This window comes from Podarcis bocagei (genome assembly GCF_964188305.1).
Source record: "Podarcis bocagei genome assembly, chromosome: 4".
Classification (NCBI taxonomy): domain Eukaryota; kingdom Metazoa; phylum Chordata; class Lepidosauria; order Squamata; family Lacertidae; genus Podarcis; species Podarcis bocagei.
This window is the reverse complement of record NC_138128.1, coordinates 91,356,155-91,369,585: the sequence shown is the minus strand read 5'-3', so window position 1 is coordinate 91,369,585 and position 13,431 is coordinate 91,356,155. Positions and strand designations below refer to the sequence as shown.

General features: G+C 48.3%; 1 protein-coding gene across 1 annotated transcript in view; it reads right to left on the bottom strand.

The window, feature by feature from the left end:
• Positions 1-3,099: 3,099 nt before the first annotated feature.
• The window catches only part of PKD2L1 (polycystin 2 like 1, transient receptor potential cation channel), a 49,178-nt gene continuing 38,846 nt past the window's right edge, over positions 3,100-13,431 (bottom strand). The window contains exons 11-15 of the mRNA XM_081191608.1: positions 10,424-10,545; positions 8,286-8,403; positions 8,034-8,170; positions 6,320-6,467; positions 3,100-3,817 (exon numbers count right to left, since the gene is read on the bottom strand). Of these exons, the coding sequence (XP_081047734.1) occupies positions 3,620-3,817; positions 6,320-6,467; positions 8,034-8,170; positions 8,286-8,403; positions 10,424-10,545 (723 nt within the window). The 3' untranslated portion in view covers positions 3,100-3,619. The remainder of the gene's footprint in view (positions 3,818-6,319; positions 6,468-8,033; positions 8,171-8,285; positions 8,404-10,423; positions 10,546-13,431) is intronic.

Sequence of the window (13,431 nt, the reverse complement as noted above, 5' to 3'; positions counted from 1 at the left end):
GAGTCGGACACAAGTAAATGACTAAACAACAACAACAACATCAGGTATTTATTCAGCCAGGACTGTGGTAAGAAACTTGTTCCTTTCAAACATTCAGACGGGGTGTGTGGGTGTGTGGAGGAGGGGAGGAAAAGAAAGCCACCCACATTGTGTACATATTGTTCACTGAAAAATCCTTTACTCCTTTTGAGTTACATTAGAACTTTTAACCAGAAGCGCCATATTATTATTTTTTACAAGAATACAAGAAGTCACAAATGACAATACGGCAGGTGACGGCACCGCATAGCAATAGCCATAGAATTGTAGATTTGCAGAGATGCGAGAGACCACAATGGACATCTGGTCCAATCCTAGCCCAGAGTGACAATCATTACGCACCACACAAGAGGATGGGAAGACATGACAGGTTATCGTGCCTATTCTAGTCATCAAGCATCAGTAGCAGTGCTGCGATGTGTGTGTCGGTTCACAGGCATGATGGAAAGTGGGTCTAGCACATGGCTGAGCGCTTGCAGGGTCTGAGCAGAGCACAAATCTATACAATGCAACTTAAAATACAATGTATTTTAAGTTTGGTGCTGGCCTTCACGAGCAGAACACTGCCAGCAGGAGATCCAGGCAGGTGGACTCCACAGAGGCGGAGGAGGAGTTGGGCGGACTTGGCAGGTGATAGCAATAAGTCCAGCCCTGGGTGCAATGGTCAAGGCTCTGCTTATGGCTTTGGGCTCTACCAAGAGAGAGGTACAAAATGATACGTGGAATTTTAGGTTATAATATCTGCAACCTCTATTTAAAGCAGGGGTCAGCAAACTTTTTCCGCAGGGGGCCAGTCCACTGTCCCTCAGATCTTGTGGGGCCCCCAAACTATATATACACCGTATTTTTTTGCTCTATAAGACGCACCAAACCACAATACAGTTTTTGGAGGATGAAAACAAGAAAAAAATATTCTGAATCTCAGAAGCCAGAACAGCAAGAGGGATCGCTGCGCAGTGAAAGCAGCAAACCCTCTTGCTGTTCTGGCTTCTGGGATAGCTGCGCAGCCTGCATTCGCTCCATAAGACGCACACACATTTCCCCTTACTTTTTAGGAGGGAAAAAGTGAGTCTTATAGAGCAAAAAATACGGTATATATATATATTTGGGGGGGGGGCGGGAATGAACGAATTCCTATGCCCCACAAATAACCCAGAGATGCATTTTAAATAAAATCACACCTTCTACTCATGTAAAAACACCAGGCAGGCCCCACAGATAACCCAGAGATGCATTTAAATAAAAGGACACATTCTACTCATGTAAAAACACGCTGATTCCTGGACCATCCGCAGGCTGGATTTAGAAGGCGATTGGGCCGGATCTGGCCCCCGGGCCTTAGTTTGCCTACCCATGATTTAAAGGAACAGTCAGGGAAAACATGTGTACAATAGACAAAGAAGCCATTTGAAGCTTCCATCTGAGGCAGCGGATTTGCACCAGACCAGCTGCGGGTCCTTCCAGATTGATGCTGTTTCTGGATAGCAATCAGTCACACGCTGGAAAATTTAGGCGGCACATTTAAATGCACTGGGAAGTGTGGGATAGTAATGGCCTGACGCACGGTTTTGTAACTTCCTCGCAAACAAATCAGAATAAACGCTCCATAAATGGCTAACCTTGCCTAAGCTCCCCACAAACTTTGTGCAAACAGATTAGGAGGAAGGCTCAACACACTGGCAGTCTGGAACCAGTCCACATGCAATAAATAGACAGGTATCTATTTAGCCATGTATGCAGGTGCATAGCTGTCAACTTTTCCCTTTTTTAAAGGGAAATTCCCTTATTCTGAATAGGATTCCTCGGAAGAAAAGGGAAAGGTTGACAGCTATGTGCAGGTGGTGGGAATTTGCTGCCTCAGATGGAAACGTTATGTTCTTCCTTGTCTATTGTAATTGTCCTATTAGTTTTATTTTAAGCACATGTTGCACATATTATTATTACAGTGGTGCCTCGCAAGACGAAATTAATTCGTTCCGCGAGTTTTGTCGTCTTGCGATTTTTTTTCGTCTTGCGAAGCATGGTGTCGGGAAAGTTTTGGAAAAGCTTCAAAAATCACCAAAGTCTTTAAAAACCTCAAAAAAGGCTACCACACCGCGTTCTATGAGTTGCTCCTCAAAGTCAAGTCGCAACTGTATTAACGGTGTTAAGAAAAAGGAAACAAACTTGCAAGACGTTTCCGTCTTGCGAAGCAAGCCCATAGGGAAAATCGTCTTGCGAAGCAGCTCAAAAAACAAAAAACCCTTTCGTCTAGCGAGTTTTTTGTCTTGTGAGGCATTCGTCTTGCGATGTACCACTGTAGTTTTTACAGCACTCGGAATACATACCATTCAATTATATTTATTATAATATATAGTGTGGGCATGATTTTCCTGCACTGAATTGAAATCCATGTCGAAAAATATTTTTGTGCAAAGCGGCAACAACTTTCAGACTTCCTCAGGGCTTTCAATCTATCTGAGCAGGACTAGGGTCCATTTGAAACATACAGAAGCTAGTGGCAAAATTTGAATCCAGATCTGAAATCTGCCCCCTGATTCCAATGCCCAGAGGAAATAGTGATCCTTCTCCATTGCAGTTCATCGCATGTAGCCAAACATGGTTGTGTTGTGAAGACTGCGTTCTTTCTCTTCCAGGGGTGAAATGAGAAGAGACTTTAATTGCCATAGCTGTCAACTTACAGATTTGAAAATAAGGGACCAGCAGCCAAAATAAGGGATTTTCCAAACACAGGTATGTTCAACTTCTGAGCCCCTCCGAGCCAAAGGCAGAAAACCCTGCCAGCTGCCAAACGAAGCCACAAGCGGCGGTTCCCACAGCGCAGCAACCCGGCAAAGGGGGCGCAGCAAGGGAAACCACCGTCACCTCTCCGCTGGGAAGCGCTGAGCAAAGGTGAGTCCCCAGGCAACGCAGCTGATTTGATTGGCACAAGGCATGCAAGTTCCACCCCCCAGTCATTCTTAGACTCCTTATTGGGTGAGCAACGCAGCCAAGCAACACAGTTGGCCGGCAGGAGGGAGGGAGAGGAGCTGCTTCCTTTGAAACCCAGGAAATTTAAGGGACATCATCAATAAGGGGCAGCAGCGGGACACAGCGCTGGGATAAGGGACTTTCCCACCAAATAAGGGACAGTTGACAGCTATGTTAATTGCACTTTTGAATCCCATGCCACAAAAAAGTAGCTACGGATTTCCCCAATAAAGGAAGGGTTATTCTGTGCCCCTGTGCCATCTATCCACTCTAAATCACCCTCCTTGCCAGCTCCGATTTGATGCAATTTTTAACGACTGAAAATTGCATACTTTTTAAAGAAATCCAGCGCGGCAGGGGCAGTTTTCAGTAGGAAAAGGAGAAGAGGTTAAACTCTCTCTCACCCCACTGCTCTGATCTGGACTGAGGCCCTTGAGGTTCCATTTTGGAAAGAGCGAGACATGGAGAGTCCTAACCACGGGATTAAAAGCACAATTAAAACCACGCATAGGTGTTTGTTTGTTTTTTAGCCCTGACTAGTCTAAAAGTAGTAAAGTAGCGGAAATTGTGGTGGTGTTTTATTAGCGAAGTGGGGTTGTTCAGAAACGAGTTAGAAGCTTTTATTGGATTGTCGTGGGGTGCTCTTGGGGGTCTGAGAGCCGGGGAGCTCTGTCTTGGGGTAGAAAGCGCTGCTGCCACTCAGGGGGGTTAAGCGGACATCGTTCTCCTGCCTCTCCGATCCACCTTCTTCCTTGATGACCCACTCGGCGTTCTGAGGAACCAGACTTCCTTGGCTGAACTGTTCTTCCTGCGAGCAAGAAAAAGGGTGAAATAGACTCAGAGTCGAGAGTGGATTTCATGCTCTTTATTCAGCTCATAGTGGTGAGGAGGAATGAAAGTTTCTCCAAAGTATCTGCTTTATATACATTATTCACACAATGGGCTGCACGTGATTGGCTAATTCCGAAATTCTCCTGTAGGCCAATCAGGTTGTGGATTCACTTCCATCTGGAGCTGGATTGGGTGGCTCCTGAAGGCCAATCATACTGCTGCATTGTTCTAGGACCAATCAGACTGCTGCATTCTGAATCCTATTGTTCTAGGACCAATCAGACTGCTGCATTCTGAATCCTATTGTTCTAGGACCAATCAGACTGCTGCATTTTGGATCCTATTGTTCCGGGACCAATCAGACTGCTGCATTTTGGATCCTATTGTTCTGGGACCAATCAGACTGCTGCATTCTGAATCCTATTGTTCTAGGACCAATCAGACTGCTGCATTTTGGATCCTATTCAACTCAGTACATAACAAAGGGAAAGGCAGCTGCTCATTCAGAGGCTTACGGACGGAAGCGGGGAAGGACTTGCTGCAACACTAGGATTACAAGTAGCACTCTCCGCCCTCCATGGGTTCCTGAAGCTGGTATTCAGAAGCATCACTGCCTCTTGTGGCAGGGAGTTCCAAAGTTCGACTATGCAGATTATCAAGTGTTACTGAGGTGGAGAGGAGACGCCAATAGGAATCTTTTCACTTTAAACCACCAGTCCACAGAGAAATGTAAAGGTGGGTTCAGATGACGCAAGAAACCACAAACCAGCAGGGGAGGGGTGCTCTGGAAACACACACACACACACCACACACACACACTCTCTTTCAGTTTTACAATTTAAAATACTAATTTAAACATCCTTGCGATATCAGTGACTTCCCTTCTTCTCTTTCCATGGTTCATTCTGCATATCACAAATCCCTGCATATTTTACAAAAACTAAACCTTTCAGTGTTCCATCCATCAAAACTTATTTGCACTGTTGAATTCATCTTAGTGCTGCCAATGTTTTCAAATGTACACAATTCCCCCCCAGGTACTCAAAAAACGTTTTCCGCTCTTCTCTAAAGGCATGTTCTTCTTGTTCTCTTATTCTATATGTTAAGTCTGCAAGCTGCAAATATCCTTTCAGTTTCAGTTGCCATTCTTCTTTAGTTGGGACCTCGCTCGTTTTCCATTTTGGGGCTAACAAAACACAGGCCACAGTAGTGGCATACATAAATAACCTTTTTTAGCACCTGGGAATTTCAGTCTTAATTATCCCCAACAAAAAGAACCCTGGTTTTTTTTGAAAGGTGCTTTTAAACATTTCCCGCCCCGCCCCCCAATTCATTATGGATGGATTATTTCCCAATACTCTTTTACCCTTTTACAAGTCCACCACATGCAGTGGCGTAGCGTGGGGGGTGCAGGGGGGGCCGGCCGCACCGGGCGCAACATCTGGGGGTCAGGGTTAAGGGGCGCAAATCCACGGGTTAGGGGGCGCAAATTACTTGCCTTGCCCCGGGTGCTGACAACCCACGCTACGCCACTGACCACATGTGAAAGAACATTCCCTCAACCTCACTGAATTTCCAGCACTCATCTGATTCAGTCTTATACATCTTAGCAAGCCTAGGTAAAGGTAAAGAGTCCCCTGACCATTAGGTCCAGTCGTGGCCGACTCTAGGGTTGCGGCGCTCATCTCGCTTTATTGGCCGAGGGAGTCGGCATGCAGCTTCTGGGTCACGTGGCCAGCATGACTAAGCTGCTTCTGGCGAACCAGAGCAGCGCACAGAAACGCCGTTTACCTTCCCGCCGGAGTGGTACCTATTTATCTACTTGCACTTTTACGTGCTTTCGAACTGCTAGGTTGGCAGGAGCAGGGACCGAGCAACGGGAGCTCACCCCATCATGGGGATTTGAACCACCAACCTTCAGATCGGCAAGTCCTAGGCTCTGTGGTTTAACCCACAGTGCCACCCGCGTTCCTTAGCAAGCCTACTCGGAGTTAAATGCCATCTGTAAATCAATTTCAAGACACTTCTGAGCAGTGTGGGCCAGCACAATTGTTGATTCGCATTGAACTACAGCAGGCTTCCTCAACCTCGACCCTCCAGATGTTTTGGGCCTACAACTCCCACGATCCCTAGCTAGCAGGACCAGTGGTCAGGGATGATGGGAATTGTAGTCTCAAAACATCTGGAGGGCCAAGGTTGAGGAAGCCTGACCTACATTTTGTTTTAAACTTGCGTTTCATGCGACTGGCGAACCAGGTCAGAGCTTTGGCCCCATTCTATTGCGTAGAGTGGATACCGTACTTTTCTGTGTATAACACGACCCCGTGTATAAGACACCCCCTTTTTGGGGGGACTAAAAATTCAGAAAAGGGGGGGATTGCCCAGAGTTGTTGAGAGTTTTTTTGGGGGATGATTGCCTAGTGTGGATTCTGCACCATGAATAGATAGGATGTTGCAATTGGAACCTACAGATACCTACTTTGCTAATGTTGTTGAGAAGTTTGCTTGCTGAGTCCTTGTTCATGAATTTGCTTCTCTCCAGTCCCTCCAGCTTAACCACCAAGGCTTCCGTCTTGGATATGACACCACCGATGGAATGCTCCAGCTGCAGAACCCGTCTCAGGAGTCTGTGGAAGAAAGTGAGGTTTGATCCTGTGCTGACCTCTTTGTGCATCAATCAGCAAAGGAGAGATTTTTCCCATTCTCCACTTCTAGTTTTGAGCCCAACTCTTCCAAATTCGTTTGATATCAGAAGGGGAATATTAGACCCTCTGAGTGTCCCTATTTTCCAAGGGACAGTCCTGGATTTACAGAAGCCACCCCGGTTTCTGATTTCATCCCCAAATGCCCTGCTTTTCTCCTATTTTCATTGGAGAAATGTTGGATGGTATGGAGTTAGGCAACCCCTGAGCCAAATAGTAAGTAGCCATACAACTAGTGGTTTTTTTCTGGGGGGACGCAGGGGTATGCATACCCCTAAACATTTTGTGAATCTAACGGGAGAAGAAGCTAAAAATGTTAAATTTTAAAGGTTTTTTTCTAGCATGGTGAGTCATCAGTTCCGTTGCTACCCCCAACGGCGGTCTCATTTCCTGTCGCAGTGTTTTTTCCTGAGTCTCAGACAGAAGCGAGTGTTTAACGTGTGAAGTAAGGTAAAGTAAAGGGACCCCTGACCATTAGGTCCAGTCGTGGCCGACTCTGGGGTTGCGGCACTCATCTCGCTTTATTGGCTGAGGGAGCTGGCGTTTGTCTGCAGACAGCTTCCGGGTCACATGGCCAGCATGACTAAGCCGCTTCTGGTAAACCAGAGCAGTGCACGGAAACACCGTTTACCTTCCCGCCAGTGCAGTACCTATTTATCTACTTGCACTTTGATGTGCTTTCGAACTGATAGGTTGGCAGGAGCAGGGACCGAGTAACAGGAGCTCACCCCGTTGTGGGGATTTGAACCACCGAACTGCTGATCGGCAAGTCCTAGGCTCTGTGGTTTAACCCACAGCGCCACCTGCGCCCCAACGTGTGAAGTAGGCAATAATAATAATGATAATAATAATGTATTATTTATACCCCACCCATTTGGCTGGGTTTCCCCAGCCACTCTGGGCGGCTTCCAACCGAATATTAAATCAATACAATACAGTTGAAATCTAGCACCGTGATTGGTTAGTTTCATTGTTACCCCCTCCAATGGCTGCCTCGTTTCCTTTCCTGGTGTTTCCTGAATCTCAGACAGAAGCGAGCGTTTAATGTGTAAAGCAGTGTGGAATGTGGATGTGTGGTGCCAAAGCTGAGACTCCAATACTTTGGCCACCTCATGAGAAGAGAAGACTCCCTGGAAAAGACCCTGATGTGGGGAAAGATGGAGGGCACAAGGAGAAGGGGACAACAGAGGACGAGATGGTTGGACAGTGTTCTCGAAGCTACCAGCATGAGTTTCACTAAACTGCGGGAGGCAGTGGAAGACAGGAGTGCCTGGCGTGCTCTGGCCCAGGGGGTCACGAAGAGTCGAACACGACTAAATGACTAAACAACAACAACAACAACATTTTCATCAGAGAAATGTTGGAAGGTATGGAGTATAGGCGCCATACCTATGTTTTGCATAACATAAAATTTAGTGATCTCTTTTTGGGTGTGTATATTCTGATGGGTGTATTTGCCAGGTACTAATAAAATTAAATAATAATACAGACGTTTGGAACTCCTCCTCAGACACCAGGCTAGATTTGTTTCCTTGATTGTTCTTTGCATCTGCAATGGCAAATGGGCCGTCCAAATTGTTGTCCCTGAAGGATTTCCCCAAATTCTCAATTTCTGCATTCAAAGCAACCTAGGAAAGAAGAAGCAGCCAGTCATTTTTATCGTGTTCAGGTTTGACCATCATGCTTTTAAAACTCAGGACCACAAAGGCACTCCTGTGACACAGAGTGAGACTGCATCCTTACTCTCTTCTCCTCCAAGTCGTTCCGCATTCTCTTCTGCTCCTCCTCATCCAGAATCTGGTTCCCATCTTTATCGAACTTTGCAAAGGCTGCTGTGATCTCGTGCTCAGCATGGCCAAGCCTAAGGAAGGAAGGACAACAGGAGAGAGATTGGAGCTGAAATACAGGGCCTGGACACATAACGTTCTTGTTATAGATGAAAATTTGGCAAAACACTTTGGCCGGCCCTTCAGCATATGCTGTGAGTGTGGGATGTGATACATGAGGAGCAGTCAAGTAGAAGATTTCTTTTCCTAGAGAAGACATCCGGGGGAATTGTGATGGCCTGGGATTCGGACTCGGAGGCTGAACCTGAGGAATCCCAGCTTGCACAGGAGTCCCCGCCTCCAGAACCAGCTGAGCTGGGGCTGGGGCCTGAGCCTGAAGGGTCCTCACCTGTGCTGGATCCTCAGGTGCAGGCACCAGCTGAGTCTGCTCTGGCTCCTGAGGTGATGGAGGACCCATTGTCTGCAGGTGCTCCACTCTCAGCCCCGTCAGGGGAAGCTGAGGTTGCCTCTGGGTCCGGTAACCCTCCAGCCTCTTCTGAGCTGCAGAGGCTCAGGGCAGAGAGGCGGAGGAAACTAAGTTCCCGCAGGAGGAGTGCTCACCTTCAGGCCAGGAGAGGCGAGTCACCTGTGGACTGGGGCCACCCTGTGCCTCGGGGCAGATAAAAGGCAGCCAGCCCCAGTCCCAGGTTGCGGGAGCAACATTGTTGGTAGCCAGTTCCTGCCTGCACCCTGTCCTGCCGGATCTCCTGACCTCGCCCAAATCCCTGCTTTGGACCCAGCTTCAACTTTGATGGACGGCCTCAATACTGCACCCTCGACCTCGGACTGAACTCGGACCACACCTCACGGAAACCCACGGGACCAGCACAGGAATGTTTGGTTCAGCCAGTCGAAAACTTCCTGTTTCCTCCTGGCTTGGATCAGCCTTCCTCTTGCATGTGACTAGAGGTGGGCGTGACCTTACCTGGCCAGGTAACAAAAAGGGCAAGGCACGCAACACACTTTCTTCCTTTCAACTCTTCTCCATCTTCCTTTCGTTGTGTGAACTGCAAGACTGCTAACCTGTAGACACTGGGATTATTCCCCCATATGGGAACGATCCAAATGTATATACTTTGTAACTAAGTCTGCCTTCAGGGATCCAACTGTGAACTGATGATGTGAGTAAACCTATGTACTTTAAACAAGATTGTGGCGTGTTCATTCTTTTAAGAGGGATAATAAGGGGACTTAAAGGGAAATGTAAAAGGACCCCTGACCATTAGGTCCGGTCGTAGCCGACTCTGAGGTTGCGGCGCTCATCTTGCTTTATTGGCCGAGGGAGCCGGTGTACAGCTTCTGGGTCATGTGGTCAGCATGACTAAACTGCTTCTGGCAAACCAGAGCAGCACACGGTAATGCCATTTACCTTCCCGCCGGAGTGGTACCTATTTATCTACTTGCACTTTGACATGCTTTCAAACTGCGAGGTTGGCAGGAGCAGGGACCGAGCAACGGGAGCTAACCCCGTTGCGGGGATTTGAACTGCTGACCTTCTGATCAACAAGTCCTAGGCTCTGTGGTCTAGCCCACAGCACCACCCGTGTCCCAATAAGGGGACTTACTAGGAACCTTATTGTGAGAGGCTTAAACAAGCCTGCAACCAGCTATCTGCTGTGCGTTTAAAAGGGGAATGTAAAACTCTGCTAAGTTATAGAACTTGCTAGCGCAAGTTAAGAAGGTTATTAATAAACAATACAGTGGTACCTTGGGTTAAGTACTTAATTCATTCCAGAGGTCCGTTCTTAACCTGAAGCACCACTTTAGCTAATGGGGCCTCCCGCTGCCGCCGCACTGCCGGAGCACGATTTCTGTTCTCATCCTGAAGCAAAGTTCTTAACCCGAGGTACTATTTCTGGGTTAGCAGCGTCTGTAACCTGAAGCGTCTGTAACCTGAGGTACCACTGTATATCCTCTCCTGCCTCCCTGAACATTCCCACAGTGAGACTAAGATATGTGAGGAAGTCTAGCATCAAACATGGTTTGTTGGCCGATGCCAGTCTGCAATATGAGGGACTTCCGAGAAGGTTCTCTGCAAGCTCTGAAGCCACTTACTCTCTCAAGCTGTTCTTAAAGTCTTCAAATTCCAGCTCCTTGGTCCCTTTCTGCAAAGCTTTCTGCACGTCAGAGATCCGGTCTTTTTTCAGCTTCAGCTTCATTAGGGTCCTGTTATAGCCCTGGAGTTAAAAGGTGCATAGAAAAATTCAGCCTTGCCACCTCACCCTGCTGCAGGCAGAGAGAAGAGGTATGGCAGCAACACGAACAGTCTGGAATATGGTCACAATGAAATCAGAATTCACAAGACATCAAAGTGAGTTCACATGTCCCCCCCCCACACACACCTTCCAGTTCTCTCTGCAGTGTGTCTGAAGAGAATAATAATAATAATAATAATAATAATAATAATAATAATAATAATAATAATGTTGATTATTTATACCCCACCCATCTGGGCATCTAACAGCATACAGTGGTACCTCGGGTTAAGAACTTAATTCATTCTGGAGGTCTGTTCTTAACCTGAAATTGTTCTTAACCTGAAGCACCACTTTAGCTAATGGGGCGTCCTGCTGCCGCCGCGACACCGGAGCACGCTTTCTGTTCTCATCCTGAAGCAAAGTTCTTAACCCAAGGTAATATTTCTGGGTTAGCGGAGTCTGTAACCTGAAGCGTATGTGTCAGGGGTTCAGAAGCAGAGACGCAGAGAAGGGAGGAGACAGAGAGCGAGGGGGAGGAATACGAAGGAAAGATGAGTGGGGATGACGAACCGAGATCGCCGAGCTTATCCAGTGAGTCCGAGGATTCCCAGAAGGGAGCGCCAGCAGTCAGAGCAAGGGGGGAAAGCAGGGGGACACCCCAGGAAGAAGGGTCCAGAGAGGAATCAGAGAGCAGCAGTTGGAGATTGGGACCCACGTACCCAGACGGGAACAGCGGGGAGAAAGGGGACCAGATATCGGGTTCCGGAGGCTTTCAGAAGGAGGGAGGGCATGAGTCAGGAGTAGTCACGCCCACCTCGGGGAGCGACGAAACGATCAAGAGGAAGGTTGAGAGTTGGGCGCGCGCGCCAAGTTCAAATGTAGCGGAAGCTGGCGCAGTAAGCAGCCCAGAGAGTGAACCAGGTCCCAAAGCCCGCCGCAAGGAGGCGGAAGGGTCAGGGGGGTCCGCGTCAGAAGAGAGTAGGAAAAAGGAGACCCCGGGGGGCAGAAGGACCCAGAGACGGAGGGAAAGGCGCAGGAGGTGGAGCAAGGCTAGGGTATTAAGCTGGTGTGCTAGAGGCGGAGACTCAGACGGGTCTTCGCCGGTCTGACCTAGAAGAAGTAGGGCTGCATATTGCAGTTTGGAAATGGAAGCTGTAATCCAATAAAGACTCTTTTAACCTGAACGCTGGCTAACGTGGTCCTATGTGAGCTGGGACTGAGTGGCAGCCCTGACAGTATGTAACCTGAAGCGTATGTAACCCAAGGTACCACTGTATCTAAAAACATAATAAAACCATCAAGCATTAAAAACCTCCTGATACAAGGCGGCCTTTAGATGTCTTCTAAAAGTTATGTAATTCTTTATCTCCTTGACATCTGATGGGAGGGCGTTCCACAGGGTAGGCACTACTACTGACAAGGTCCTCTGCCTAGTTTCCTGTAACTTTGCTTCTTGCAGTGAGGAAACCACCAGAAGGCCCTTGAAGTTAGACCTTAGGCTGATTGATGGGGGTGGAGACACTCCTTCAGGTATACTGGGCCGAGGCCATTTAGGGCTTTAAAGGTCAGCACCAACACTGTGAATTGTGCTCGGAAATGTAATGGGAGCAAGTGAAGATCCTTCAGGATCAGTGTTATATGGTCCTGCTGGCCACTCCCGGTCACCAGTCTAGCTGCCGCATTCTGGATTAGTTGTATTTTCTGAGTCCCCTTCAAAGGTAATGTTAAGTTGTGGGTGAACATATCAGATGACACAACGATTCTTCAAACAGCTCTTGTTTATTCACAGGCCAGAACTGAACTGAACTGAAGGGTTCAGCCAGCCTGCTTATATAGAGCTCCACTACAACGCAACAGGAACCACTTTCTGTAACTAGCCAATCACTGAACGTCACTTTCGATCCCTTATTTGCATATGTGGACCTGAGTGAAAACTATCTACAGTATCCCCCTGCTGGCCCAGGGTGAGAACTTCAGTACGTAACAGGTAGCCCCATGTAGAGCGTATTACAGTAGTCCAAGGGGGAGATAAGCTGTTCCTCCCTCTTCCCTTTTCCTGGCACCCAGCGTGATGCATAACAGTGGGGCAGAAGGACCCAAAGTTTTGTGGACCTTGAGGAAATTATGCATCCCAAGGGTTGCTGGGGTTCTGCATGCCAGGGTGCTGCTATGTAGCATCTGAAGCTGCAGAAATCGGGAGGAGGAAGATACCGCCCTTCTTTTCCCTCCTTACGGCTTCTGAAGTAGAGCCTTTGCTGTCTCAGGCTCTACTTCAGGAAAGGGGTGTGTGTGTCAGTGGCGTAGCGTGGGTTGTCAGCACCCGGGGCAAGGCAAGTAATTTGTGCCCCCTAACCCGTGGATTTGCGCCCCCTAACCCGTGGATTTGCACCTCCTAACCCATGGATTTGCGCCCCCTAACCCGTGGATTTGCACCCCCTAACCCATGGATTTGCACCCCCTAACCCGTGGATTTGCGCCCCCTAACCCGTGGATTTGCGCCCCCTAACCCCTGGATTTGCGCCCCCTAACCCCTGGATTTGTGCCCCCTAACCCATGGATTTGCACCTCCTAACCCATGGATTTGCGCCCCCTAACCCGTGGATTTGCGCCCCCTAACCCGTGGATTTGCGCCCCCTACCCTGTGGATTTGCGCCCCCTAACCCGTGGATTTGTGCCCCCTAACCCGTGGATTTGCGCCCCCTAACCCTAACCCCCAGATGTTGCGCCCGGTGCAGCCGGCCCCCCCTGCACCCCCCACGCTACGCCACTGGTGTGTGTTTCTGTAGCAGGTCACCTGATTTTGAAGCTGGTGTGGGGGATCTTTCCTAGAGTTGACCTTAATCCTCTATCAGGTTTATTCCCCCC